Source organism: Aulonocara sp. 'chitande type north' Nkhata Bay, linkage group LG9 (genome assembly GCF_057382095.1).
Source record: "Aulonocara sp. 'chitande type north' Nkhata Bay isolate Kocher_YH1m ecotype deep benthic linkage group LG9, A_spYH_male_GT1.1, whole genome shotgun sequence".
NCBI classification, from domain to species: Eukaryota; Metazoa; Chordata; class Actinopteri; order Cichliformes; family Cichlidae; genus Aulonocara; species Aulonocara sp. 'chitande type north' Nkhata Bay.
Window position 1 is genome coordinate 12,407,342 of NC_141352.1, and position 25,467 is coordinate 12,432,808.

Sequence of the window (25,467 nt, forward strand, 5' to 3'; positions counted from 1 at the left end):
AGACACCTTATGTGTGTCATGATTTCTGAAATAAATCGTCATCAATTTTCAAAATTCTGGACACATTTTAATCACCACTAAATCACTGAGAACTCCATAATATTTCACAATAAAACTAACCTTTCTTGCTTTTTTAAGAGTCCTGGAATGTAAATATGCACTTTGGGCCAGCTGCAGTGGTTTTAAAGTGTTATATAACATAAATTGACCAGATTACAGATAAGGAACTAGATACAGTTATTGCCGAACAAAAAACAAATAAAGCCCCAGGAAGCGATGGCTTTCAGGCTGAATTTTACAAAGTTTTCAAAGAAGAACTCAAGCCACTTCTTCTATCTTGCTTCAACTGGACTCTGAATCAGGGAATAGCTCCACCATCATGGGGAGAAGCTATTATAACAATCTTACCCAAAGAAGGAAAAAACAAAGAATACTGCAAGAATTATAGACCCATTTCCCTCCTAAATAACGACTATAAATTGTACGCTTCGATCATTAGCAAAAGACTCCAAAAATTTGTACCAGATCTGATAGAAGTGGATCAAACTGGATTCATCAAGGGACGTCAGGCACAGGACAATATAAGGAGAGTCCTTCACATTATTGACAATGCAGAAAAAACGAATATCAGTACTGTGTTAATTAGCTTAGATCAAGAAAAGGCATTTGATAGCGTAAGCTGGCTCTTCCTATTTGGAGTATTGGAAAAATTCGGGTTTAAGGACAGCTCAATACAATGTATAAGGACAATCTATAATCAACCTACAGCTAGAATCAAGGTGAATGGTAGTCTGACAGATAGAATTCGGCTATATAGAGGTACAAAACAGGGCTGTGTCTTGTCACCAATTCTTTTTGCTTTATATGTTGAGCCACTAGCACAAGCAGTGCGACAACATTCAAAGTTGGAGGGGGTATCCCTTGCTGGACAAAAACACCTTATTGGATTGTTTGCTGATGACGTTATTATTTTTCTACGAAACCCTGACAAGTGCTTCCCAATTTTGATGCAACTATTCCATACCTTTGAATACTTATCAGGCTATAAAATTAATGTATCCAAAACACAAATTCTATCATTCAATTATATACCCTCCCAAAAGATCCGAGACGAATACAAATTAAATTGGCACTCGAACAACATGAAATATTTGGGCGTAACCTTGACAAAATCATTATCAGATATGGCGGACATAAACTATAATCAGGTGGAGGGCAACATTAGAAAAGATCTAGAACGGTGGTCGGCAACACCTACAAACTTCTACTCAAGAATCCAAATAATAAAGATGAATGTTCTCCCAAGACTGTTATACATGTTTCAGTCACTCCCACTTCCTATATCTCAAAAAAAAATTCAAAATATGGGACAAGATGATATCAAGGTTTATTTGGGGTGGGAAGAAGCCCAGAATAAGACTAACAACACTGCAACTCCCGAAGCGCAAGGGAGGGATGGCCTTGCCGAACCTAAGGGAATACTTCCATGCAGCCCAACTCAGACCACTTGCTGGTTGGTGTAGACCAGAATATGAGGCAAGATGGAAGGAAATTGAGAAAGAAATCGAGGGAAACAACATTCAGATTTTTATCTCTGACAAACATTTAATGACAAAGAATAAAAGTGGAATGAATCAAATTGTGAAATTTACATTAGACATATGGCACACAGTAATAGAAAAATGTCAGTTAAAAGAACAATTATTTATACTCAGATGGTTTAGACATGATAAAAATTTCAAGGCAGGACAATTGGACCAAACATTCAAACAGTGGGAACTAAAAGGGATTACAGCAGTTTGTACCCTTATGAAAAACGGAGGACTAATGAGTTTCCAACAACTAAAAAACAAATACAAATTGGAAAATAGAGATTTCTTTAGATATTTGCAAGTTAGGGACTACTACGCAAAACAAATAAAATCTGACTGGCTTGGGAAACCACTGGGGGTTGTCGGAAAAGTAAAAGATTGCTATGAACATAAACAATTTAAAACTATTTCCACCTTCTATAGGTCATTAGAAGAAAATAGACAAGATTCAACACTCTATATTAAAAAGAAATGGGAAGTTGAACTGACCATAAAAATAACAGAGAAAGAATGGCTCAATATGTGTGAATTGCAACACAGTACAACTAATTCGCCGTTGTGGAGGGAATTTTGTTGGAAAAATTTGACACGTTTTTTCATTACACCCAAAATAAAAAGCAAACTGACCTCAAGTTTACAAAATTGTTGGAGATTGTGTGGAGAAATGGAAGCGGATCATTCTCATGTATTCTGGAAATGCATTAAAATTAAAAAGTATTGGGAAGACTTAAAAATGAATATGGATAATATTTTGAGTTATACATTCCCAAATACTTGCCAAGTGATGTATCTAGGAAACATAAAAGAATACATACAAAAAGAGGACGTGTATTTAGTCAAAATAATTCTGGCCGCAACAAAAAAAGCAATTACAAAGAAGTGGTTACATCCAGATCCTCCCACCCAGCGGGATTGGATCAGTATTGTAGAGGATATCTCAGAGATGGAAAAAATAACACTCAACATTAGACTGATGGGAGGTAAATACGACAGACTATGGAGGAAGTGGAAAACATTCAGAAGTGACACAAATGAAATAACATAATAGGTTTTCTTTTTTTTTTTTTCTGCAATGTGATAAATGGAGAAAGATATGTAAACTCCAGACTCTATGTTTGTTTATATGTATGTCTGTTTGTTATTTTCTTTACTGTATGTCCACAATGTCAAAATAACCTAATAAAAATCAAAGTAAAAAAAAAAAAAAAAAGAGATTGGAGGAGACTTGGGAGTTACAGTTATCCAGATGCAATAAAGTTTTGGACTTTTCCCTATCTTTAGCTATCTTCAACAACAGAACAGATTTGTCTGTCAAAGGAAAGTTTAGAGTCAAGAATAACACATGTGTGTCTTGAACAGCAGCTGTGGGTGCAAATTGTGTTGTTGCTGTAGTTATGCTGCTCAGGCAGTGTGCAGGCTGCAGCCTTGGACTTAACTTTGAGTTCACAATCAGTTCCTGTGTAAGACGGTAGTTATAAATTTAAGGAAGCTGATGTCAAAGACTGTTGGGAACTTGTGCAACACTTATTACTGCTAAGGAAATGAGAGCTTCTGACATCATGGGTACACTTTTCTTCACAGCATTGCAGCTTTTTATAGATTTATTGAATAAATGTTTTTGAAATCACATTTTCTTTTAAGCATTTTTCTATGTGTACCACCTTATTAATTAGTATTGTTTTGAAGATGATCAAATGTTTACTTGTCTGTGTGTCAAAAAAGTCAGTCGTGTTTGCAGAGTTTTCTTTTTTCATCGCAATAGCAAGCCATGAAATTTTGTCCATAATATTTAAGATGATAAAACTTCATTAACTGTAAAATTGAATCTGCTGCATGAAACGACATATTGGCAGTGTAGTATACAAGCTTCATCTCACTGTGGCTCAGATGGCCACAAAATGAAATCTCACTTTTTCATATCTGCAATTTCATCAAGCTCAAACAAACCATTAAACCCTGCAGGGTTAAGCACAAAGGAAGTGGTACTGTTTGACACACATTTTAGTTGTCATGCCATGACTGTGGGATTCTCAGGACGAACTTGCAGCACACGCATTGTGTGTTTCTTGCTGTAATGTTGTTCTCCTTTTAACATTCTGTTTGTTTTATGTGAATTTACGCATTCTTTAACCTAATATATAAATATATAAGATTTCCTGTCAACACATGTGTGTGCAAGTGCAATCAACCCTTTTCTATTTAGAGCAGGAACCCAAATGCCCTGCAGAGAAATTGCACTCAGCATGGTGTGGATGCCCTGATATATAGTTTTTACACATGATAAGTATTTCAGCTGTAGGCATGAAGCAAGGCTTTATGCATATATGCATAGAAATAGAGTATATAAGGCAAAAACAGACTTTGTACAATTCTAAGGAGCTTGAAAGTCAATATTTGTTATGATCACTGTTAATCCTGAACTTAGGACTGTGTAATACTGCAAATTTCAATATTGATCTGATACCAAGCAGAGGTCCAGTATTGCCAATACCATTACTTTTAACTTATAAAGACATCTTATGTGTGTCATGATTTCTGAAATAAATCGTCATCAATTTTCAAAATTCTGGACACATTTTAATCACCACTAAATCACTGAGAACTCCATAATATTTCACAATAAAACTAACCTTTCTTGCTTTTTTAAGAGTCCTGGAATGTAAATATGCACTTTGGGCCAGCTGCAGTGGTTTTAAAGTGTTATATAACATAAATTGACCAGCCAAGCAACACAAAAAGCAGGGATGGCGCAGTAGGGTAGAGTGGTCGCCCCATAATCGGAAGGTCGGGGATTAGAAGCCACTGAACGGCTACCCTTGTTAGGGTGTCTGGGCCGTTGACCCAGTGTTTTGTCTTTTATTGGTTTTTTGATTTTGTTCATTTCATTATTCTAGCTTTGCCTTATGGGTTATAGGTTTAATCTTAGTTTAGGTTTTGTTAGTGTTCTGGTGTTCTGTTCTGTTCTATAGTCGCTGTATCCCTGTGTCAAGTCTGCGCCTCTGTGTTGTGTTTCCTGTTTTACTTTGAAGGTCCATGTTAATGTATCTGGTTTTGCTGATTTGCCCCAGCTGTGTTTCCCTCCTGTTACCCATTCCCTGATTGCTCCCTCTGTGTATTTAAGCCCTGTGTTTCTCTGTGTCTGTGCTGTGTGTTCTGTCTGTCTGCCTGAGTTTATTTTTGGATTCTCAGTTTTGTAACTTTTAGTTTAGCATTAAAGCTGTTTCGAGTTCACGTTTTGCCTCCGAGTGTCTGCACTTTGGGTCCACCATTCCTGCCTGCACACAGCCCTCACATGACAACCCTGAGGTATCCCTGAGCAAGGTACCGTCCCTACACATTGCTCCCTGGTGCGCCTGCTTAGTGGCTGCCCACTGCTTCACTGAGTGAATGGGTCAAATGCAGAGGACTAATGTCCCCATGGGGATCAGTATTATTATTAAGAAGTTCAGAAATTGTTCATGTTTGAGGAATGTTTTTTCATTTCCAATAAAACAAAGCTTTACAGCTCTTCTCAGTGCCTCCGAGTCACATAACTGCAGCACAACTAAACATAGCAGTGCAATATTGATATTTGGATCAATCGGCCCATCAGTACAGCAGCTTTCCTGACATTTCTTTAAGTAGTCTTTAGGAATAGTTCTCCAGGCTTCTTCAAGCACATTTGAAGCTCTTCTTTGGATGTTGGCTGCCTTTTGATTTTGTTCTCTGTCCAATTGATCCCACAGTTATGTTGAACTTCAGAGAGGCCAATTGAAGCAATTTGAGTTAAAAAAAGAAATCATGGAATATATTTCTCCATGACAACATCTTCCACTCCATGCAGGAGACTCTGAAGGCACTGAGCAGCTCCTTCAGGGGCAGGCTGCAGCACCCACGATGTGGGACAGAGCGATGCCACAGGACTTTCCTTCTAACTGCTGTCAGACTCCACAACAAAGACTTTGCAGATGACCACACACACGGACAAACACAATTCCAATACACTATGCCTTTGCTTAGTCTCTCTTATGTGCAATATTACTGAGTGCAATTTTTCTGATGCCATGCAATTTTTGGGTGAAGCTATTACTGCTTGGTCAGAATGTGCAAGTGTGTGTGTCTACAATGTTCTCGTTTTATTTACACATCCACTCTGTGTATATATACACACACAAACGCTCGCTGTGTACATGTATACAACTTGGCCAAGTCTACATTTAGTCTTACTTTAAGTTTCCATACATACATTTATATTCTTAAAATACAGATGTCCATATTTATATTCCATTTTACATGATACATTCTTTAGACTGTACATTTGAACATTTTATTTTCCACTGCCTGTGACAAAGTTGTTTTGTTTTTTTTAATTTCATTTAAATTGATTTGATTTTTTGTTTTTTTTTTCTTAATTTTTGCTGCTCTTAACTTTATACTGTCCACTTTCTGCCATGACCAAGTAAATTTCCTACTTTTGGAACTAATAAAGGTTTATCTTATGTTATCTATAAACCAAAATGTATTCTAAATATTAGACTCATCAAAGTAGATTTTCACCTAATAGCTTTTTATATCATGGCCATAGAATAACAGTTTTTTGAAAATCACCTTGTTGAAAAGTTTGAAATTAGTTGTTTGTCATGTTGCCTGATGGTTGGATGCAAGTATACTGAACGTGAGAGGACAAAAAAAAAAAAAAAAAAAAAAACTTTGCAAGACATTAGGGAACTCTGGAGAACTATTGGCTAGCTCATTGGTAGCAAAATATAAAGATAAGAGGGGAAGTTTCAGACTTTTGCACAGTACTGTTAAAGGGCAACAAATGAGGATCTTTACAAAAAAAAACTTTTATTTATTTTTTTTATTTCCAACACTTGAAATAAAAATGTCCAACACTCATTAAAATACAGCTAGCTCAGGTTTCGTTAGGTGATCCAACAGAAAGTTACAAAAAAGTAACAGTAGCAGTTTCCTTTCGTCTTAACTCCAAACATCACTCATCACAATAACATCTCATTAATTTATGGATACATTCAGTCTATTTGGCTTTCTTAAATTTGCCTGGTGTGGCTCCAGTTTTCTGCTTTTTCTTTGCTGATCCTTTAATCTCAGGTTCCTGACAAAGAAAAAGAAAGCAGTATAGAAAGTGTCAGGACTAAGAAAAGAAATGAGTCTACACCAGCAGTTTCCTGTTTTTATAACGAGATCTAAATTAAATATGTCAGTCAAACACTTCTGCCTGCTTTTTATAGTTACAAGAGGAATAGAAAGAATTTTAAACACAGAAAAACAAACAAACAAAACAAAAAAAAGGAACACACACTCAGTACCATAGTTTTCTGACATGTACCTTTCGCTTGGACGACAGAGACCCAGTGACAGTGAAGAAAGAGTCCAAACGTCCCTGCGTGCTGCCCTGTCTGCTCTTCACAATCTTCTTACAGCCGTTACGGATCCTGTCCTCACTGCACACACATACACAAAATAAATAAAAGCTACTTATCCTATGAGCATGTTCGTTCACATATTTAACAGGCAAAAAAAAAAAAAAAAAAAAGTATAAACCTGCAAGATGAACACACTGTACATCAAATATCTTTTTCTAAAGAAGTGGAGGCGTCAGGCAGGAGGAAAAGAGAAGCACAGAGGAGGTTCATAGATGTACAAACCGGATTCCAAAAAGGTTGGGACACTAAACAAATTGTGAATAAGAACTGAATGCAATGATGTGGAGACGGCAAATGTCAATATTTTATTCAGAATAGGACATAAATAGGACATAAATAGGACATAAAGAACAAAAGTTTAAACTGAGAAAATTTATCATTTTAAAGGAAAAAAATGTTGATTCAAAATTCCACGGTGTCAACAAATCCCAAAAAAAGTTGGGACAAGTAGCAATAAGAGGCTGGAAAAAGTAAATTTGAGCATAATGAAGAGCTGGAAGACCAATTAACACTAATTAGGTTAATTGGCAACATGACTGGTTATAAAAAGAGCTTCTCAGAGTGGCAGTGTCTCTCAGAAGCCAAGATGGGTAGAGGATCACCAATTCGCACAATGCTGCGCTGAAAGATAGTGGAGCAATATCAGAAAGGTGTTACCCAGCGAAAAATTGCAAAGACTTTGCAGTTATCGTCATCAACTGCATAACATCATCCGAAGATTCAGAGAATCTAGAACAATCTCTGTGCGTAAGGGTCAAGGGCGTAAACCCATACTGGATGCCCGTGATCTCCGGGCCCTTAAACGACACTGCACCACAAACAGCAATGCTACTGTAAAGGAAATCACAGAATGGGCTCAGGAATACTTCCAGAAACCATTGTCAATGAACACAATCCACCGTGCCATCTGCCGTTGCCAGCTGAAACTCTACAGTGCAAAGAAGAAGCCATTTCTAAGCAAGATCCACAAGCTCAGGCGTTTTCACTGGGCCAGGGATCATTTAAAATGGAGTGTGGCAAAATGGAAGACTGTTCTGTGGTCAGACGAGTCACAATTTGAAGTTCTTTTTGGAAATGTGGGACGCCATGTCATCCGGACCAAAGAGGACAAGGACAACCCAAGTTGTTATCAACGCTCAGTTCAGAAGCCTGCATCTCTGATGGTATGGGGTTGCATGGGTGCGTGTGGCATGGGCAGCTTGCATGTCTGGAAAGGCACCATCAATGCAGAAAAATATATTCAGGTTCTGGAACAACATGCTCCCATCCAGACGTCATCTCTTCCAGGGAAGACCCTGCATTTTTCAACAAGATAATGAGAGGCCACATTCTGCATCAGTCACAACATCATGGCTGCGTAGGAGAAGGATCCGGGTACTGAAATGGCCAGTCTGCAGTCCAGATCTTTCACCTATAGAGAACATTTGGCGCATCATAAAGAGGAAGGTGCGACAAAGAAGGCCCAAGACGATTGAACAGTTAGAGGCCTGTATTAGACAAGAATGGGAGAGCATTCCTATTTCTAAACTTGAGAAACTGGTGTCCTCGGTCCCCAGACATCTGTTGAGTGTTGTAAGAAGAAGGGGAGATGCCACACAGTGGTGAGAATGGCCTTGTCCCAACTTTTTTGGGATTTGTTGACACCCTGACATTTTGAATCAGCATATTTTTCCCTTAAAATGATAAATTTTCTCAGTTTAAACTTTTGTTCCGTGGTTTATGTTCTATTCTGAATAAAATATTGACAGTTGCCATCTCCACATCATTGCATTCAGTTTTTATTCACAATTTGTTTGGTGTCCCAACTTTTTTGGAATCCGGTTTGTAGTAAAGGAGGACATGCAGAAGGTTTGTGTGACAGGAGGACGATAGGATTGGATGGAGGCAGATGATCAACCATTGAATGCAAAAGATGCCAGAAACACTTCATGTACAGAGACAACAGTGCCACCTAGTGGTCAAACATTAAACAAAAAGTGTGTGTAGTCAAAGTCACAGCAACAACAGATCATCTCAGTCAAACTAAGTAAATAGGTAAAGCAGAAGATAAGAATGAGTCAATATTTAGTTCACCTGAACTGTTTCTCTTCGCACATGAATTGGATCAGTCCTTCTTCATCCGGCTCGTTCCACTTCAGCTCCACTGTAGAACAATCCACCACTTCTGGCTTCAAAAACAAACCCCTGGCTTCTTTGTACAGCCAGTCTTCTGGAGCAGGGTGCTTCTGCATAAAGACAAGCATTGCGCACAAACACAGAATCAGAACCAGCACCTCGCTCAGCTGACCCGCACTACAGACTACAGCAACCTTTAACTTACATTGGAATCAATGTTCTCTAGAATCTCTTCGATGCTGCCGTGCTGTTTGATGAGGTCGATTGCTCTCTTTGGGCCGATCCCCTTGATAGTTCCGCAGTAGTCACAGCCCAACAGAATACACAGGTCAATGAACTGGGATGGAGCACGGAAAGGAGGAAATGTCAAGAAAGACTGAGATTAATGTTGTGTTTAAAGCTCCACAGCACAAACATCTGATAGCCAGGAGAGTACCACCACATATCTTTGAACAAACAGCACAGGATGCTGACACGCACCAGGTGATAGTTGTGTCATCATGAGAGAAGCATGGGAAGTGCTTCAGATTTAAAGAGAAACTTATTTATATAAACCTTTGTAAAAGTCAGGAAAAAAAATGTACCTGTTCATTGGTCAGGCCGATGTCCTGCAGGATGCGATTGAAGTGGAACTCTTGAATAGGAAGTTTCCTGAAACAATAATGAACAGCTTATAGTTAATGACTACTATTTATGCTGCTATAGTGGGTATCAAACTACCAAATCCTAAAACCTCGAAACTTGGTTCAAATTTATGAATTTTAAGCGTGAACTTATTCATTTAAACCATCTCATATACACATATATTCATATGGTAAACATAAATCTGATGTAGAATTAAGGCAACAGCTTTAAGTCATTTCCACTCTGCTAATATCTCTGTCAAAGGCGATGCCGGTTCATACTTTGCTTCGCTGGCTGTGAGATGTCTGAGAAGGATGTTTGTCCCAAAGGTCAGCCCGTCCATATCCTCTGTTGCCGTGGCAAACACCTTCCCTCCTTTAACCAGAGCAGCACAGCTGGCCTCAGCTTCACATGGAGCCTTTAAGGAAATGAAAAATAAATAAATAAAATTACATCTAACAGAATGATACACACAATCTGTCTTAATGCAACTACCTCAAACTGCACTGCAGAATCCCAATTCATGTATATTTTTAAGCTTTAGGCATAATTTCATTACATTTCTGTCTTTCTCTGTGATTGACCCCAGCTGGACTGTGTAACTGTAACTTAGTAAGGGTAAGAGGATAAGAAGCCTATTATATTGTAAAAACACTAAAACACAAATCATTCATGGGAGTGATGTCTCCAAACTGTGTAAGAAGTGTGGAAATATTCTCGATGCCACAAAAATGTGTAGAAATAGAAATCTCACCTCAATGTAAGGCACTCCCATCAGGGTCAGGAGCTTCTTACACTCATCATTATGCTGCTTGGTGACTTTAACCAGACGCTTAGTGAACTTGTCAATGTTCTCTTGCTCCCCTGGTTTGAGAGAGAATAAAATCCAATTACCGTATTTTCCGGACTACAAAGCACACCTGAATATTAGCCGCACGAGCTAAAATCGGGGGAAAATCCTGTTTTGTACATACATTAGTAGCACCTGACTAAAAGCCGCAGGGTTCAAAGCTTGTGCAAAAAGTAGCGGCTTATAGTCCGACAATTACGGTAGACTTTCATGCCTAAAGGAAAACATGTTCACAGACTTTCCCACAATACTTGTGATATAGTCTGAGTTCAAGTTTGGTTTAAAAACTAGCAACTTCCAACAAACCATGCTGACTTTAAACTCTTTGACCAACAACCGCCCCCCCCCCCCAAAAGTCTTTACCAATTTCTTGGGCCTGGGCAAGCATCTTCTCAGCTTCGGCTCTCCTCTCCCCTCTTTTCTCAAGCTAGAAGATGAAGACACGATCAGAATGAGAGAGAGCTGTCAGTATGAAACAGAGCATGTAAGGAGTTGCTGACATACAGTGGGGCAAAAAAGTATTTAGTCAGCCACCGATTGTGCAAGTTCCCCCACTTAAAATGATGACAGAGGTCAGTAATTTGCACCAGAGGTACACTTCAACTGTGAGAGACAGAATGTGAAAAAAAAAAAAAATCCATGAATCCACATGGTAGGATTTGTAAAGAATTTATTCGTAAATTAGGGTGGAAAATAAGTATTTGGTCACCTCAAACAAGGAAAATCTCTGGCTCTCACAGACCTGTAACGTCTTCTGTAAGAAGCTTTTCTGTCCCCCACTCGTTACCTGTATGAATGGCACCTGTTTGAACTCATCATCTGTATAAAAGACACCTGTCCACAGCCTCAAACAGTCAGACTCCAAACTCCGCCACGGCCAAGACCAAAGAGCTTTCGAAGGACACCAGGAAAAGTATTGTAGACCTGCACCAGACTGGGAAGAGTGAATCTACAATAGGCAAGCAGCTTGGTGTGAAAAAATCAACTGTGGGAGCAATCATCAGAAAATGGAAGACATACAAGACCACTGATAATCTCCCACGATCTGGGGCTCCACGCAAGATCTCATCCCGTGGGGTCAAAATGATCATGAGAACGGTGAGCAAAGATCCCAGAACCACACGGGGGAACCTGGTGAATGACCTGCAGAGAGCTGGGACCAAAGTAACAAAGGTCACCATCAGTAACACACTACAACGGCAGGGAATCAAATCCCGCAGTGCCAGACGTGTTCCGCTGCTGAAGCCAGTGCATGTCCAGGCCCGTCTGAAGTTTGCCAGAGAGCACATGGATGATACAGCAGAGGATTGGGAGAATGTCATGTGGTCAGATGAAACCAAAGGAGAAATTTTTGGTATAAACTCAACTCGTTGTGTTTGGAGGAAGAAGAATACTGAGTTGCATCCCAAGAACACCATACCTACTGTGAAGCATGGGGGTGGAAACATCATGCTATGGGGCTGTTTTTCTGCCAAGGGGACAGGACGACTGATCCGTGTTAAGGACAGAATGAATGGGGCCATGTATCGTGAGATTTTGAGCCAAAACCTCCTTCCATCAGTGAGAACTTTGAAGATGAAACGAGGCTGGGTCTTCCAATATGACAATGATCCAAAACACACCGCCCGGGCAACAAAGGAGTGGCTCCGTAAGAAGCATTTGAAAGTCCTGGAGTGGCCTAGCCAGTCTCCAGACCTCAACCCCATAGAAAATCTGTGGCGGGAGTTGAAAGTCCGTGTTGCTCGGCGACAGCCCCAAAACATCACTGCTCTCGAGAAGATCTGCATGGAGGAATGGGCCAAAATACCAGCTACTGTGTGTGCAAACCTGGTAAAGACCTATAGTAAACGTTTGACCTCTGTTATTGCCAACAAAGGTTATGTTACAAAGTATTGAGTTGTATTTTTGTTATTGACCAAATACTTATTTTCCACCCTGATTTACGAATAAATTCTTTACAAATCCTACCATGTGGATTCATGGTTTTTTTTTTTCCCATTCAGTCTCTCACAGTTGAAGTGTACCTCTGGTGCAAATTACTGACCTCTGTCATCATTTTAAGTGGGGGAACTTGCACAATCGGTGGCTGACTAAATACTTTTTTGCCCCACTGTAAATGAGTGACAGAAATCCACTGCACTGAAAACAAATGTTTCCATTTGCAGATGGGTGAGGACCAGAGGAAATCCTTACTCACCTCTGCTGACTTGAGCTGTGGGGGCTTGCCGTCAAACACATACACAGGTTTGATTCCATGTTCCAACATGCGGATGGTGCGGTAGAACATTCCCATTAGGTGGCTTGAAGAAAGGAGTAAAGGCAAAAATCATTCTTGTGTACTCAGACCTGAGCTACAAATCACTAAGTTTCAACAGAGGAACTACTGCATCTGCAAATGATCTATAATTAGGTCTTCTTATTCAATTTTAAATGTTTATTGTTGCAGCAGTACCTTGTTGTCTCTCCATCTTCATTCTGTAGAACGTTACCATCCTGTCGCACAGCAATCAGAAACTGGTAGATGCACATAGAGGCATCAATAGCAATTTTCCTGCCTACAGAAGGTGAAAAGAGGTGCTTGTTCAACAATGACATAAAGAGTTAGCATTCCATCATGCATCATACAGACTGTATGTTGCAACAAACTGAGGGTAGACCGACACTCATGCATCACTTATGTATAAGGAGTGTATTCTGGAACAGTTACCAAAGAAGTTCTTTATGTCTTGCTCTTTAATGGCACCAGGGGCCTGGTCAGCAATTAGCTTGGCAAGTCCGTGTATTCCCATTGTGTCAGAATATCTGAGAACAAGAGAGAGAGTGAAGCTCTTGGATTAACATGCTGTGTCATTTCCATCCCAACTGCATTTCACAAAGGCCCCATCACTGGTGCAGGTCTGCAGAAGCTTGAGAAAACAATGAGGTCACAGTACAAGTTATTTACAAATACGAACCTTTTTTTTTAACGGAGGCTTCGTATCAATTAAAAGACGAGCTCCACGTCATTTGTTATCTCTCAGCAATGTGTGTGCCAGGTTTGTGAATTTACAATGATCTTTAAATCGACGGGTTCATGTAAGCAAACTGGAGAGCAGAAATGTGTCCTGGCTTTGATCTACTAGTGTGTACCAGCTGACCTCAATGAAAATGCCACAGGATGTAGCCATCTATTATCAAAGCTAGCTTTCAGGTTATATAATGTTAACATTTACAACGGACTCACCAATTTAGTAAAACGCCTCAGCTCGTGCAGCTACTCCACGTCCTAGAGCGCGAGGAATCGTGACTGTTTCGCGGGAAATCAAATAGCAGGCATTTTCTATCGATCTATCGAGCGCCGCACTTCCAGGTACTCCTAAAACCCGTGCATCGATAGTGCAGGGTTTATTAATCAGGCCTGAGTTCCGACACGGAAGACCCGCGAAGGCACTGATTGGTTATTTACCGTTGAAGGAAATCCGGTTTATTGGAAAAAGGGGGAAAATAACACCGTCGAAAGCTGCGAACTCCTACCTTTTAGTTCATAATTTCCCGAGGCGTTAAAGACCGTAAATACTCCACGTTTATTTTACATTGCTTGTGAGTGAAATTTGTCACCGGCTGGGATTAACCGGTAACATTTCAGGTGTATTCTTGTTTCCCCGCCCAATCCGGAAAACTCAGCCGAGTCGTCGTTATTTTTATTTTGTAAGGTGACGTGGAGTCGGAGCTCTTCTTCTTCTTCCACACTGGCCCATGTGCGAATAAAAGTACTCAGTGTACCCGGATATGAAGGTAGTGATATTACGTTTACACAAAGTATCAAGAATTTCCAAGATGCTCGGCTGTAAGGCTGAATCTTCACACTGAGCTCCAGTGTAGCGGAGAAGAGAGCAGCCTACTGGGGCCTGAAGTCCAAGGAAGCCGGCGGACAGACAGATTTTGTTGGATCTGGAGCATCGGGACTGACGACGGAGAGAACGGTAGATCGACTGTGTTGATTTCGTTGTTGTAGTCTTTTTTTAGCGAGCATGTGCTTATTTGGAGTAAAACAGTGTTGATGTGGATGAATCGCTTGCTTTACTTAATTTAAGGAGGCCCCCTTTGATTATAAGCATACTGCTGTCCACAGAAACAGGACAGAGCTTGTAGTGTTGCGACCTTGCTCTTACTGCTTATTACAGTTCTTGTATATACTATTACTTATCTCGCTGTGTGAGGCATTTCTGCCTGTTTCTGCCTGTTTACTGCTATTATTCATTCAACTGATTTAACTCTTTTGGCTTGAGTCTTTCTAAATACTTTATGGGCTTCTTATGTAGTCCTGTAATTAGTAAAAAGTTCAGATGTGCATAGAGCTGTGACGCTACTCTTTAGTTCGTCACAGGGGACGATCAAAGTTGCAATGCCTTATGTCAAAGGCATTGCAACTTTACCACTCAGACCAAATTTGCATTGCTGTGAAATTCAACACTAATGCCACATCAGCAATAACTTTAGGTCGCCCTTCTGAAGTTCTCCTTCTATCATTTGCAAAAAAATGTGAGGATTGTGGTTTTTCAGGAAATGTGGTTGATAGGGAACACATTTGTGTGCTTTGTAGAGTATGCAAATGAAAGGGGAGGTGTGGCATTGTATATAATGCGTCACCATTCCAACACAAACTTAATACATGTTCATATGAAAGTTAAGCATAACATGAACACTAATGTTTGTCTAATATACTTTGAAATTGAAAGCAACTCTGAAACTCTGCACCTGGATGAAAACTTAAGCTCTGAGCAATGTTACTTATTTTTTGCTCTTGTAAACTCCAACATACAGAAATTGACGGTGCTTATTTGATTCCAAACCCTCTTTTGGGCTGATGAAACTGATGAAATGCATTGCAATTCACTGTGGTTACACAGCATCTGTATTTGAGCCAGTTTCATCATTTTCTGCTGTGTTTGTTGAAGCATCGCAGGAATGACGTTGCATAAAATTGTGCAGTTCTACCTCTCTGCGTTAAGATAATTACGTGCCACATTTGAAGTGCACAAAAGTGAGAGACAGGCTAGCTTAAAATGAACCTGAACTGATAAGCTGTCGTGTTTTCAACAGGGGCCATGTGTCGTGGAACAGGACGCACGTCAGGTGGCTGTCAGAGGATGATGCTGCACTCTGTCTTGATCCTGTTCTTGTTCTTAGGCTGGGCCCTTGGTTACAAGATTGGAGACAATGTGACTCTTTATGTCAACAAAGTGGGCCCTTATCATAACCCCCAGGAGACATATCACTATTACACATTGCCTGTTTGCAGGCCGGAGAAGGTCAGTGTTAGTTCTGTGTCACTGCGTGGTGTTGGTCTGTTGTAACAAAACAGAGGAACTGGAGACATGTCGATGAGTAATGATAATATCTAAATCTCAGGGCTTACATCTCCAGTTCCTGTGAACATATTTTTATCTCAGAGTCCAAAGAAAAGACTTTACTATGTTATATTTTATCCCTTATCTGTTTGTTTCTACGTCAGGATGTGATATTGAGGTGAAGTGTTACTCCCAACCAAAAAATCTGAAAACACGTATTAATTCATGTTGAGTAAAGAAGTGTCTTTTTATAGAAAGATCATGGCATTTTCTTGTAAAAATGTGATAAAAAATGACATCTTGAAACATAAGAGTAATAATAATAATAATTTTGTGTAACTGATTTGCTGTTAGGAATTCACACATTCCACCAAAACACAAGCTTTTCCTTTAAGTTGATAGTTTATATAATGGCTCACAGGTTTAAGGGAAAAGTCATTATTGGAAGTTTGATTGTGTTGGTAGCAGTTTAGCCTGCATTTTCAAAGGCCGGAGTAACATTGTATTGATTTTTATTTAGCTGGCAGTTTTAAAATAACTGCTCTCAGAATTATGATCAACTAATCTGGCACTTTTTTAAACATCCTGTATATTAAATGCTAATACTTCTTTCATCAGGTACATCATAAATCTCTGAGCCTGGGAGAAGTGCTGGATGGTGACAGAATGGCTGAGTCTTTATATAACATCCGCTTCAAAAAGAATGTGGAGAAAACAATTCTCTGCCAGCTCACTCTTTCAGAAAAACAGGTATTTACACGAGTAAATTTGTAATAGTTAACATGCTTAACATCAGAAAACTGGTTGGTTATAAACTGCAAACACTGAAAGCTTTGACCAGCACCGCTTACAAATGAAACAAAAATGCTATTCTACTCCTCAACTCGAGTTTCCCATACAGAAAACTGAAAAAGGTGACCTCTAGCGGCAACATGGGGTATTAACCCAAAAATGGCTCCTACAACCAAGGTATGCAAAAGAGCATCTCTGGACATATAAAATGACAGTAGAGTGGATGGGCTACAGCACCTGTCAGGACAGCAGAGGCTACAGTTCACACAGGCTCACCAAAGACTGGAGAAATGTTTCCTGGTCTGATGAGTCAGAACTGGCTGACCACCTCCGTATACCATCTTCTGCTTCAAGGAGGTTAACAAACCATGTCACAAAGCTTAAATAAACATCGCATTGACTGTGCTCAAAATCTCTGAGGAATGTTTCCTGGACCTTGTTTAATGGAAATCAAGGCCATTCTCAAAGTGGCCAGAAATTATGTGCAAACGGATTTCCTTTTTAGATCTGCTGTTCTGTAGCAGTTATTTTTTCTTTTCCTGGATAAGATAATAAAACTAAAACTTTTGGGGTTTTTTTGCATTTTATGGAAGTCTTTCATCCTGTGTTACCTTGGATACATGTATCCGTATCAGGATCGAATCCCTCTTGATATTTGCTGTTACACCTGTACTTTGTTGTATGCTGAACCTTGGAGTCTGTAAAATAGCAGTTTCACATAATAAACATCTGTACAACTTTAGCACAGCTGTTTCATTATGTGAGGCCACAACCTTGTTCTAATAAAAAAAAAAAAGAGGGACAATACATATTAATGAATATTTTAACAAATGTAAATGTGCCAGATTATAGCCCTTGGCTAATTTTCATCTGTAGACTCTCTGCCAGGTTGATGTTACATACAAGTTAATAGCAACATACAGAGACACTATTTCTAGACCATGTATATCGACAAGGACAAAAAACAGTGATCCCATCATATTAGAACAAATAATGACAACAACTACTGCTTAAAATATGTCATCTGTTAACTGTTGGTGCTTGTTTTTTTCCTTGGTAGGTGGACGAGCTTCGTGAGGCCATTGAGGAGCTGTACTACTTTGAATTTGTCCTGGACGATATTCCAATTTGGGGTTTTGTAGGATACATAGAGGAGAGTGGTTTCCTGCCTCACAGCCACAAGGTAGAAACTATAGAAATGTTTTATTGAAATGCTAAGCTTTTGGTAAACCAAACTAAGCTTCATTCCTCTTACTTCTAAACTCCTGCCTCTTTTCTGTTCTATTAGGTGGGTTTGTGGACTCACCTGGATTTCAACATTGAGTACAACGGCGACTATGTGATCTTTGCCAATGTCTCAGTAAAAGACGTTAAGCCTGTTCCATTAGAGGAGGGGGCAGGTGCAGCAGTGGGGGGTGTCGGAGTAGGAGGAGGCAGCCTGACGGTGACCCATACCTACAGCGTGCACTGGTTTGAATCATCTCTGCCCTATTCCCGGAGAGCCGAGCGTCTCAGAGACTACTCGTTCTTTCCCAAAACACTGGAGATCCACTGGCTGTCCATCATTAACTCACTGGTGCTGGTGGTGCTGCTTCTTGGCTTCGTCATCATCATTCTCATGAGAGTCCTTAAGAATGACTTTGCTAGGTGAGTAAGTGACGCAAAGACAGTGAATAATGCATTGCTTGAATATAAAAGACAAAACAAAATGTCAGGTCTCTTTGTGCCTTTAATGTGGTTTAATAATGGGTTGGCTGAGCACAGAAGGTTGGAGGTGCAATTCCCAGCTGCTTCAGTCTGCCTGCCAAAGAACCCTTGGGCACAATACTGTAGGAGGCCAAAGTGGACCAAGAAAGTCTCTCCCACAGCATCACACCACCACTACCAGCCTGATTTGTTGATATAAGGCATGCTTTCACGTTGTTAACACCAAAATCAAAAGGCCAGACAGTTTTTCTAGTCTTCTCATATCTGACTTTGGTAAGCTGATTGAGATTGTAGCCCCAGTTTCCTGTTCTTGGCTGACAGGAGTAGCACAAGTGAGTTCTGCTGCTTTACGCCCATCTGCTTCAAGGTTGGACATGTTTTTTATTCAGATGCTCTTCTACGTTGGTTGTGACGAGTGGTTATTTGAGATACTGTTGCCTTCCTGCCAGCTCAAAGCAAAGCAATGAGCAGCTTACTGGATATTCTCTTTTTCAGACCATTTTCTGTAAAACCAGGAGATGTGTGTGCAGGAAAATCTGAGATTTTCCTTTCCTTTATTTTATATCCTTTTATCTGTTGAACACTTTAAGGGCTTTTGTTGTTTTTTCTGTCTCCAAGCTCTCATTTTACTATGTTTAAATAAAAGCTTTAATTTGAAGTTTAGTCCTTAATGTAGTTTCTTTTTGGCCTAAATGTGCAAAATTGTATGCAATTCCTGGACCTGTATTACCTGCAAGACCTGTAAATATAGCAGAGACTTTTCTTGCTCTCATTTTGGTTCTCCCAGTCATAAAAATACTTTGCTTTCACCTTCAGGTACAATGTGGAAGAGGAGGGTGGCTGCGATGATCTGGACCAAGGAGACAATGGTTGGAAAATCATCCATACTGATGTATTTAGGTTTCCTCCTTTCAAAAGCTTGCTGTGTGCTGTGCTGGGAGTTGGGGCTCAGTTCCTTACCCTTGCCACAGGTGAGTATTGACTCTCAAATTCACAAACACAATGAAACACTGGCCTGTTAAATCCCAGTGAGGTGTCTTGTTTTTTTATTCCCTTTGAAATGGAGCATTCTGGTTTTCTGAGCACCTCTATCCCATAACAACAGTCTTTGTCCCAAGCATTAGAGTAAAAGGGAAAACCTGAAACTTGTATATACATAAAGTGCCTAAATATGTCCTTTGTTTGCTTTAGCGATAATCCTCATGGCATTGCTGGGAATGTTCAATGTGCACCGCCATGGCGCCATCAATTCAGCATCCATCGTCCTGTATGCTCTGACCAGCTGTGTGTCAGGCTACGTCTCGTGCAGTTTCTACACACAGATCAACGGCCAGCGCTGGGTGTGGAACATCATCCTCACATCATCTCTCTTCTCCGGTAAGTGAAAATGGAAGCGACCCGGCATTTAAAAGCACATGTTCACGTGTCAGTTTCTCATCAAAGGCTGTGCGGTTGGTGTGCGTGTTTTTCGGCCTCCTAGCAACACTTTTGAAATGCGAAACAGTTATCTGCCGCACTCAAACCTCGTGTTGACCATTTACAAAGGAGCTGGCAGGTTAAAGATTAAAGACTTAATGTCTGATTTAGTTAGATAATGAGATATTTCCATTCTCATATCTGCACTTGGATGTGGTCAGTTTTCATGTGCTTTTTTTTAAACTTTTTCAAAATTGTTTTGAACAATCAATATAATTGATTTTGATAGTATTTTGCGGGATGACTTGATGGTGAAGGTATACACCATGTGGGCACAGATGGTCTCTCCAGCTGATCTCTGGTTTGTTTCCCAGTTGGGCTTTGTGCTGAATGCCATTAACCTACTCTTTGTCACAGTTTTTCATAACTATGTTATTAAATATAAGCTTAAAAACCCTCAAAGTAAATGAAAGGAACTTAGTTGTAATATTTGAATGTACAATCCCCCTAGTAAATTATTTACTCATGAATCTGTGTTCACTTTGCAGTATTTTGTTCACGTTCCTTATGACATAATGCTATCTAGCAACCCTCAAAGGAAACATTACATGGATTATTAGATGCTTCTCTTTTATTAACTTGATTATTCATCCCTCCAGCTCCACTGTTCTTCACGTGGAGTGTAGTGAACTCTGTCCACTGGTGGAGCGGCTCTACTCAGGCTCTGCCGGCCACCACCGTGCTCCTGCTGCTGGGCGCTTGGTTGCTGGTGGGCTTCCCGCTAACAATCATTGGTGGCATTGTGGGAAAGAACCGAGCTGGCAGCTTCCAGGCACCGTGCCGCACCCGTAATATCCCCAGACAGATCCCGACTCAGCCCTGGTACAAACATACGATTGTGCACATGGCCATCGGTGGCTTCCTTCCCTTCAGGTGAGCTGACCTCAGGTGTTTAGTCAAGGGGAGATTTGTAGAAGTGTACTCATAGATCAGAGATTAGAAAAGGTGACAATAAAACACTTTATGGTTTTAATCACAAGTAATTAACATTAGACTTGTGAACTATTAAAGGGAAACCCATCATCCAGAGCCCTAGGAAGATAATAGGCAGTTATTGCAAAAGTGAATTTTTTTTTTTTTTGTCATCTCATTTGCATTCACATGTTTTATAGATCACTGCTCACTATTCACTAATGTTTCCTGTAATTAAAACTAAACAGGAAAATATCCAGGAACTGCTGCACTTCATTCCTTTTTCTTTCTTTTTTTTTAATGCACCATTTACATAAGTATACATCGAAGCTGAATTTAGATTGATTGACTTCCGTAAAATAAACTATTAGAATTACTCCCTCTCATTTTTGGATTTTTAACTCTGTTTTCCATCCAATCTTTCCCTAAGTGCCATCTCAGTGGAGCTGTACTACATCTTTGCCACTGTTTGGGGAAGAGAGCACTACACGCTGTACGGTATCCTGCTGTGTGTCTTCGCCATTCTCCTGTCTGTGGGCGCCTGCATCTCTGTGGCACTGACCTACTTCCTGCTGTCTGGCGAAGACTACCAATGGTGGTGGAGGAGTGTGCTGAGCACGGGATCCACCGGCATCTTCATCTTTGTCTACTCTGTTTTCTACTATAGGAACCGGTCCTCTATGAGCGGCCTGGTGCAAAGCACTGAGTTCTTTGGGTACTCCCTGCTCACAGCGATGGTCTTCTCCCTGATGCTGGGCAGCGTGTCCTTCTGGTCCTCATTGGCATTTATTCGCTACATCTATCGTAGCCTCAAGATGGACTAGAAATTCAATTTGAAACACGCAACTTAAAACAGACATTTCCACTTAGCACACAAAGACAATCTTCATTCTCCTCTTTTGCTTTTTCACTCATACACACCTGTTGCATTAAAGTGAGGAGAAACAGGGGCCTTTTCCTTGATTTAAAAGGGGTTAATAGTTAAACTTGGACAGCGTGCTGGATTGGTGAAAGCTCAGATGAGTATGGGGCTGGAATCGCATAGATTTATGATAAAAGGGGATATTTCAACACAAAGGGATGATTGCTTCCCATCAGGGATAAATGGGTAAATTGTTGGATTTGCTACGTGAGTGAATGGATTTTTTCAGACTGTGCAGCATCTGATTCCCGCTTCATGGTCCATCACAGTTATGCTGGAGCTATATGTCCTAAATTTTCCACAATATACTTTACCTACTGAGACCAGCAGAATGGTACTGTAGTTTTGGCTTATTGTGCAAGAGCTATTAATAAACGCATTGTTTTGCACTGGCCTGTTTGAGCTCCACATGGCCTTGCAGCGGATAAAAAGAATGATGCCTTTTAGATTGAAGTTGGTGGGGAATGGGGCAATATTGTAACTGTATTCTGTGGTCTCCATTGACTGTGATTTTGGTTCTGATGTAAATATAGTCTTTACAGTAAAACTCTTTTTAATACAATACTGCCAGTGTTCTGGATTTTTCCCTCTTCAGTCTTGTTTTGTCACAACTGTTGAGTAGAACTTTCTTCATACTCACACCAGATCCTAAAGAAATGCTATATAACCTCAAAATCTATAGTGCTATGCAAAAGTCTCATGCAATCTAATTTCTTTTTAGAAAAATGTGAAATGGTTGCAGCAATGTTTTGAAAAGTGCAAACGTACATGGAACTGAGCCATCTTCTAATTTCTTTAAGAAGTCTTCAGGAATAGTTCTCCAGGCTTCTCGAACGACATTCAAAGCTCTTTCTTGGATTTTGGTTGCCTTGTGTTCAGTTTTCTGTCAAGATGATGCTACACTCCTTCATGTTGGGGTCTGTACTGTGGAGAGGCCAATCCATAACTCATAATTCCATTTTATCACAACTGTTTCCTCAAGACTTTTTGTACTGTAAGAGGCCTACATTAAAAGAGAAAAACCCAAATAATCAGACAAGCGCCTATGAGCAAGTACTTGGTGACTGCGGGAAGAGCAAAACTATTCTTTAAGAGGTCGAAATGTTTGGCAGAACTAGATTCAGAGAGGGGTAACCATCTGCCGTAAGTGGTTTAGCTTAGAGGAGGATGACGGGACAGAAGACACATGGTGAGTGAAGAAGAAACACTCATCACAAGAAGCTAGGTTAATTGCAGGATCAATCCTACCTTAGGATTGAGGCCTGATTATCATTATCACCTGATTTAGCCCTAACTATATGCTTTATCAAAAAGGAACATGTTTAGCCCCATATTAAGAGTGGAGAGAGTGTCTGTCTCTCAAACACAACTGGGAGCTGGTTACAGAGAAGAGGGGTATGCAAGCTGAAGACTGCCTCCCATTCTACTTTTAAATTTCCTAGTAAGTACACAAGTAAGCCAGGAGTCTGAGAGCGAAGTGCTCTAATAGGGTGAGATGGTACTAGTTTAAGATAAGACTGGGCCTGAATAATCAAGGTTTCTGTTTCTAAGCTTTCTAGGGCCAAGTACAAAAACCTAAGATTTATCTGAATTTAGAAGCAGGAAATTACAGGTAATCCAGGTCTTTAAGACTCAAAGGTTAACTAAGGGGAGTGTATCAGCTAGCTTTTTGCTTTGTCTAACTCAAAGCAAAAAGCTAGCTGAAAATAACACTGAAAATAAAGCATTTCTCTGCAGATGATAGCCGTTATACAACCGGGGCGGCTTTACTGTGACTGTCGTTTACTAAAATAAGCTAGCATTAATTATAGCCTTACTACAGTTAATGTATTTATATATAATATAAGTTTTAAAACTGAATATATTGCATACTCTTTACCCGCCAAAGACAAACACACAGAACATTGAAACCTCTTTTTTATAGAGTTAGAAGTATATTTTAATGGAGAACATTTGTACTTTTAGTTCAGTAAACATTTATTTTTACAGAAAGTACACACACTGTAGTGTTAATTCTTTTAAGATTAATTTTTTATTCATTGTCAGCACAAAGCAAAAACAAACAGAATGACAAACATTTAAAAATAATTACACACATTTGCAATCACAGATATGGGAAGGACAGAGAGAGAAAAAAGACAAATATTTACCATCTATTAAACCACAGATTTAAAAAAGAAGAGACAGAAGTGAACTCATTTGTGCTCAGGCATCATAAAGACAACCGGCCCCTCTCAGTTGGGACAAATCATCTGGCAAATAAATAAGCAAGGGAGATCAAACATTGAGGAACAAATTCTCATTTCCTGCTAAGATAGCAGCAACTCTGTCATGAGGAATAACTCTAAACAATTCACTGTACCACAAAGTAACAGTAGGTGGTTTATCCTTAACAGAGTTAATAAGAATACATTTACAGCAACAATAGTTTATCACATAGTTTACGTTGTGGATAAGTTGATGTTGTTTCTTTTGAGGCTAAACCAAAAAGAAAATATCCAGGGTCCCATTGGATCTGATTCTTAAAAATATTGCTCAATTCTTGAGATATGGAACTCCAAAACCTTTTAATTAGTTTACATTCCCAGAAGTAATGAAAAAAAATAACATTTTCTTTTTGACATTTGATACATAAAGGGGAAACAAGAGGTGCAATCTTATGCAAAACATTAGGAGCTTTATATAGGCGGTGCAAAAGTTTGTATTGGGTTTCTCGCAAGCGGTAGAAGTAGACCTAACTATGCTAATGGCTCCTTTCCAATCATCCTTGATGTATTGATTATTAAGATCTCCCTCCTATTTTTGAATGGGATACAAATTAAAACAAGAACCCTGGGATAAGTACCTGCTAAAACGCCTTAAAACCCAAGCAGGATGGTGCAATGAATCCCAAGCCCGACTTATAGCACAAGTCTATATGATCCGCCTGGGTCAGCATGGTCACTAATATGTGTTTGCATGAGAGATTTTAGAACAGAAAATTAAACCAAAAATAGTAGCCTGACAAGCCTTAAACAGAACAGTTTCCTGCTCCTACAAACTGTTTGCATTTTAGGTTGACTGCATTCTTAATATTTGCTACCAGATGTCACCACCTTAAAATTGAATTTTACCAAAGTGGCAGGATATCTGGACCACCTTTTAAAACCCAAAGGAACCTGAAGTGGAGAGAGAAAATAACAGCTAACATCATGGCCTTACAACACAGGACTTTCGAGTTGTCTTAGAGGTTAGCTAACTCTATTAATATTAGCTCATAAGCAACAATGCAAGTACATACTTAGAGTGATTTGCATCCCCAAGCTCCCATCTTTGAAATCAGTTTCTCTGCTGAAACAGCTTAAAACAAAGCAGGATGGTGTTATATGTCCTAAGACTGACCTAGAGCAATGCTCCCAAGTGGGTTTTTTAAGGCAGGAATGTGGAGGGCTAAGCTTCTTTTGCGACCCAATTCATAAAGCAGTCAGCCTCTTCCATAATTTGGCATTATTATTATGTGTGTTTCAGTTAAATTTAACAAGCTTCCCAAATATTTAAGAAATTACAGGATTTCAGCAACAACAACAACAAAAAAAAAAACATGCATCAGCATTTGCAGTGCTTTTTTCAGGAAATGCATTCCATAGTTTTTTTTTTTTGGTTTTTTTTTTTTTATCCAAACAGTTTTGATACTGGGTCACAAATCTGTCCAGACAGAAAATATACGAGGTGGGTTTGGAGT

General features: G+C 39.7%; 2 protein-coding genes across 3 annotated transcripts; one reads left to right on the top strand and one right to left on the bottom strand.

The window, feature by feature from the left end:
* Positions 1 to 6,394: 6,394 nt before the first annotated feature.
* Positions 6,395 to 13,981, bottom strand: fen1 (flap structure-specific endonuclease 1). Of its 2 annotated transcripts, none has more exons than XM_086305904.1 (12): positions 13,831 to 13,981; positions 13,315 to 13,409; positions 13,060 to 13,162; positions 12,805 to 12,907; positions 10,971 to 11,034; positions 10,512 to 10,621; positions 10,039 to 10,175; positions 9,718 to 9,784; positions 9,339 to 9,470; positions 9,092 to 9,243; positions 6,922 to 7,036; positions 6,395 to 6,687 (listed from the first exon to the last, which is right to left on the bottom strand). In XM_086305904.1, exons 2-12 carry the CDS (start codon positions 13,394 to 13,396, stop codon positions 6,610 to 6,612), a joined length of 1,143 nt encoding a protein of 380 aa, XP_086162030.1. In that variant the 5' UTR covers positions 13,397 to 13,409; positions 13,831 to 13,981; the 3' UTR covers positions 6,395 to 6,609. The 2 variants fall into 2 exon arrangements, with proteins under 2 accessions (XP_086162030.1, XP_086162031.1); XM_086305905.1 differs by lacking the exon at positions 13,831 to 13,981 and adding an exon at positions 13,562 to 13,814.
* tm9sf1 (transmembrane 9 superfamily member 1) lies at positions 13,945 to 22,310 on the top strand. Its single transcript, XM_086305903.1, has 9 exons — positions 13,945 to 14,569; positions 15,690 to 15,898; positions 16,556 to 16,687; positions 17,790 to 17,912; positions 18,018 to 18,376; positions 19,253 to 19,407; positions 19,628 to 19,813; positions 20,512 to 20,785; positions 21,255 to 22,310. The coding sequence occupies exons 2-9, from the start codon at positions 15,695 to 15,697 to the stop codon at positions 21,646 to 21,648; spliced, it is 1,827 nt and encodes a 608-aa protein (XP_086162029.1). The 5' UTR covers positions 13,945 to 14,569; positions 15,690 to 15,694; the 3' UTR covers positions 21,649 to 22,310.
* The last annotated feature ends 3,157 nt before the right edge of the window (positions 22,311 to 25,467 follow it).

Coding starts and splice junctions, on each gene's coding strand:
- fen1 (XM_086305904.1), bottom strand. CDS start 13,396: ATGGGAATACACGGACTTGCCAAGCTAATTGCTGACCAGGCCCCTGGT. Junction 10,622..10,970: donor TGCCCAGGCCCAAGAAATTG/GTAAAGACTTTT, acceptor CTCTCAAACCAG/GGGAGCAAGAGAACATTGAC. Junction 9,244..9,338: donor TAGAGAACATTGATTCCAAT/GTAAGTTAAAGG, acceptor GTCTTTATGCAG/AAGCACCCTGCTCCAGAAGA.
- tm9sf1 (XM_086305903.1), top strand. CDS start 15,695: ATGTGTCGTGGAACAGGACGCACGTCAGGTGGCTGTCAGAGGATGATG. Junction 18,377..19,252: donor CTTAAGAATGACTTTGCTAG/GTGAGTAAGTGA, acceptor TTTCACCTTCAG/GTACAATGTGGAAGAGGAGG. Junction 19,814..20,511: donor CACATCATCTCTCTTCTCCG/GTAAGTGAAAAT, acceptor TCATCCCTCCAG/CTCCACTGTTCTTCACGTGG.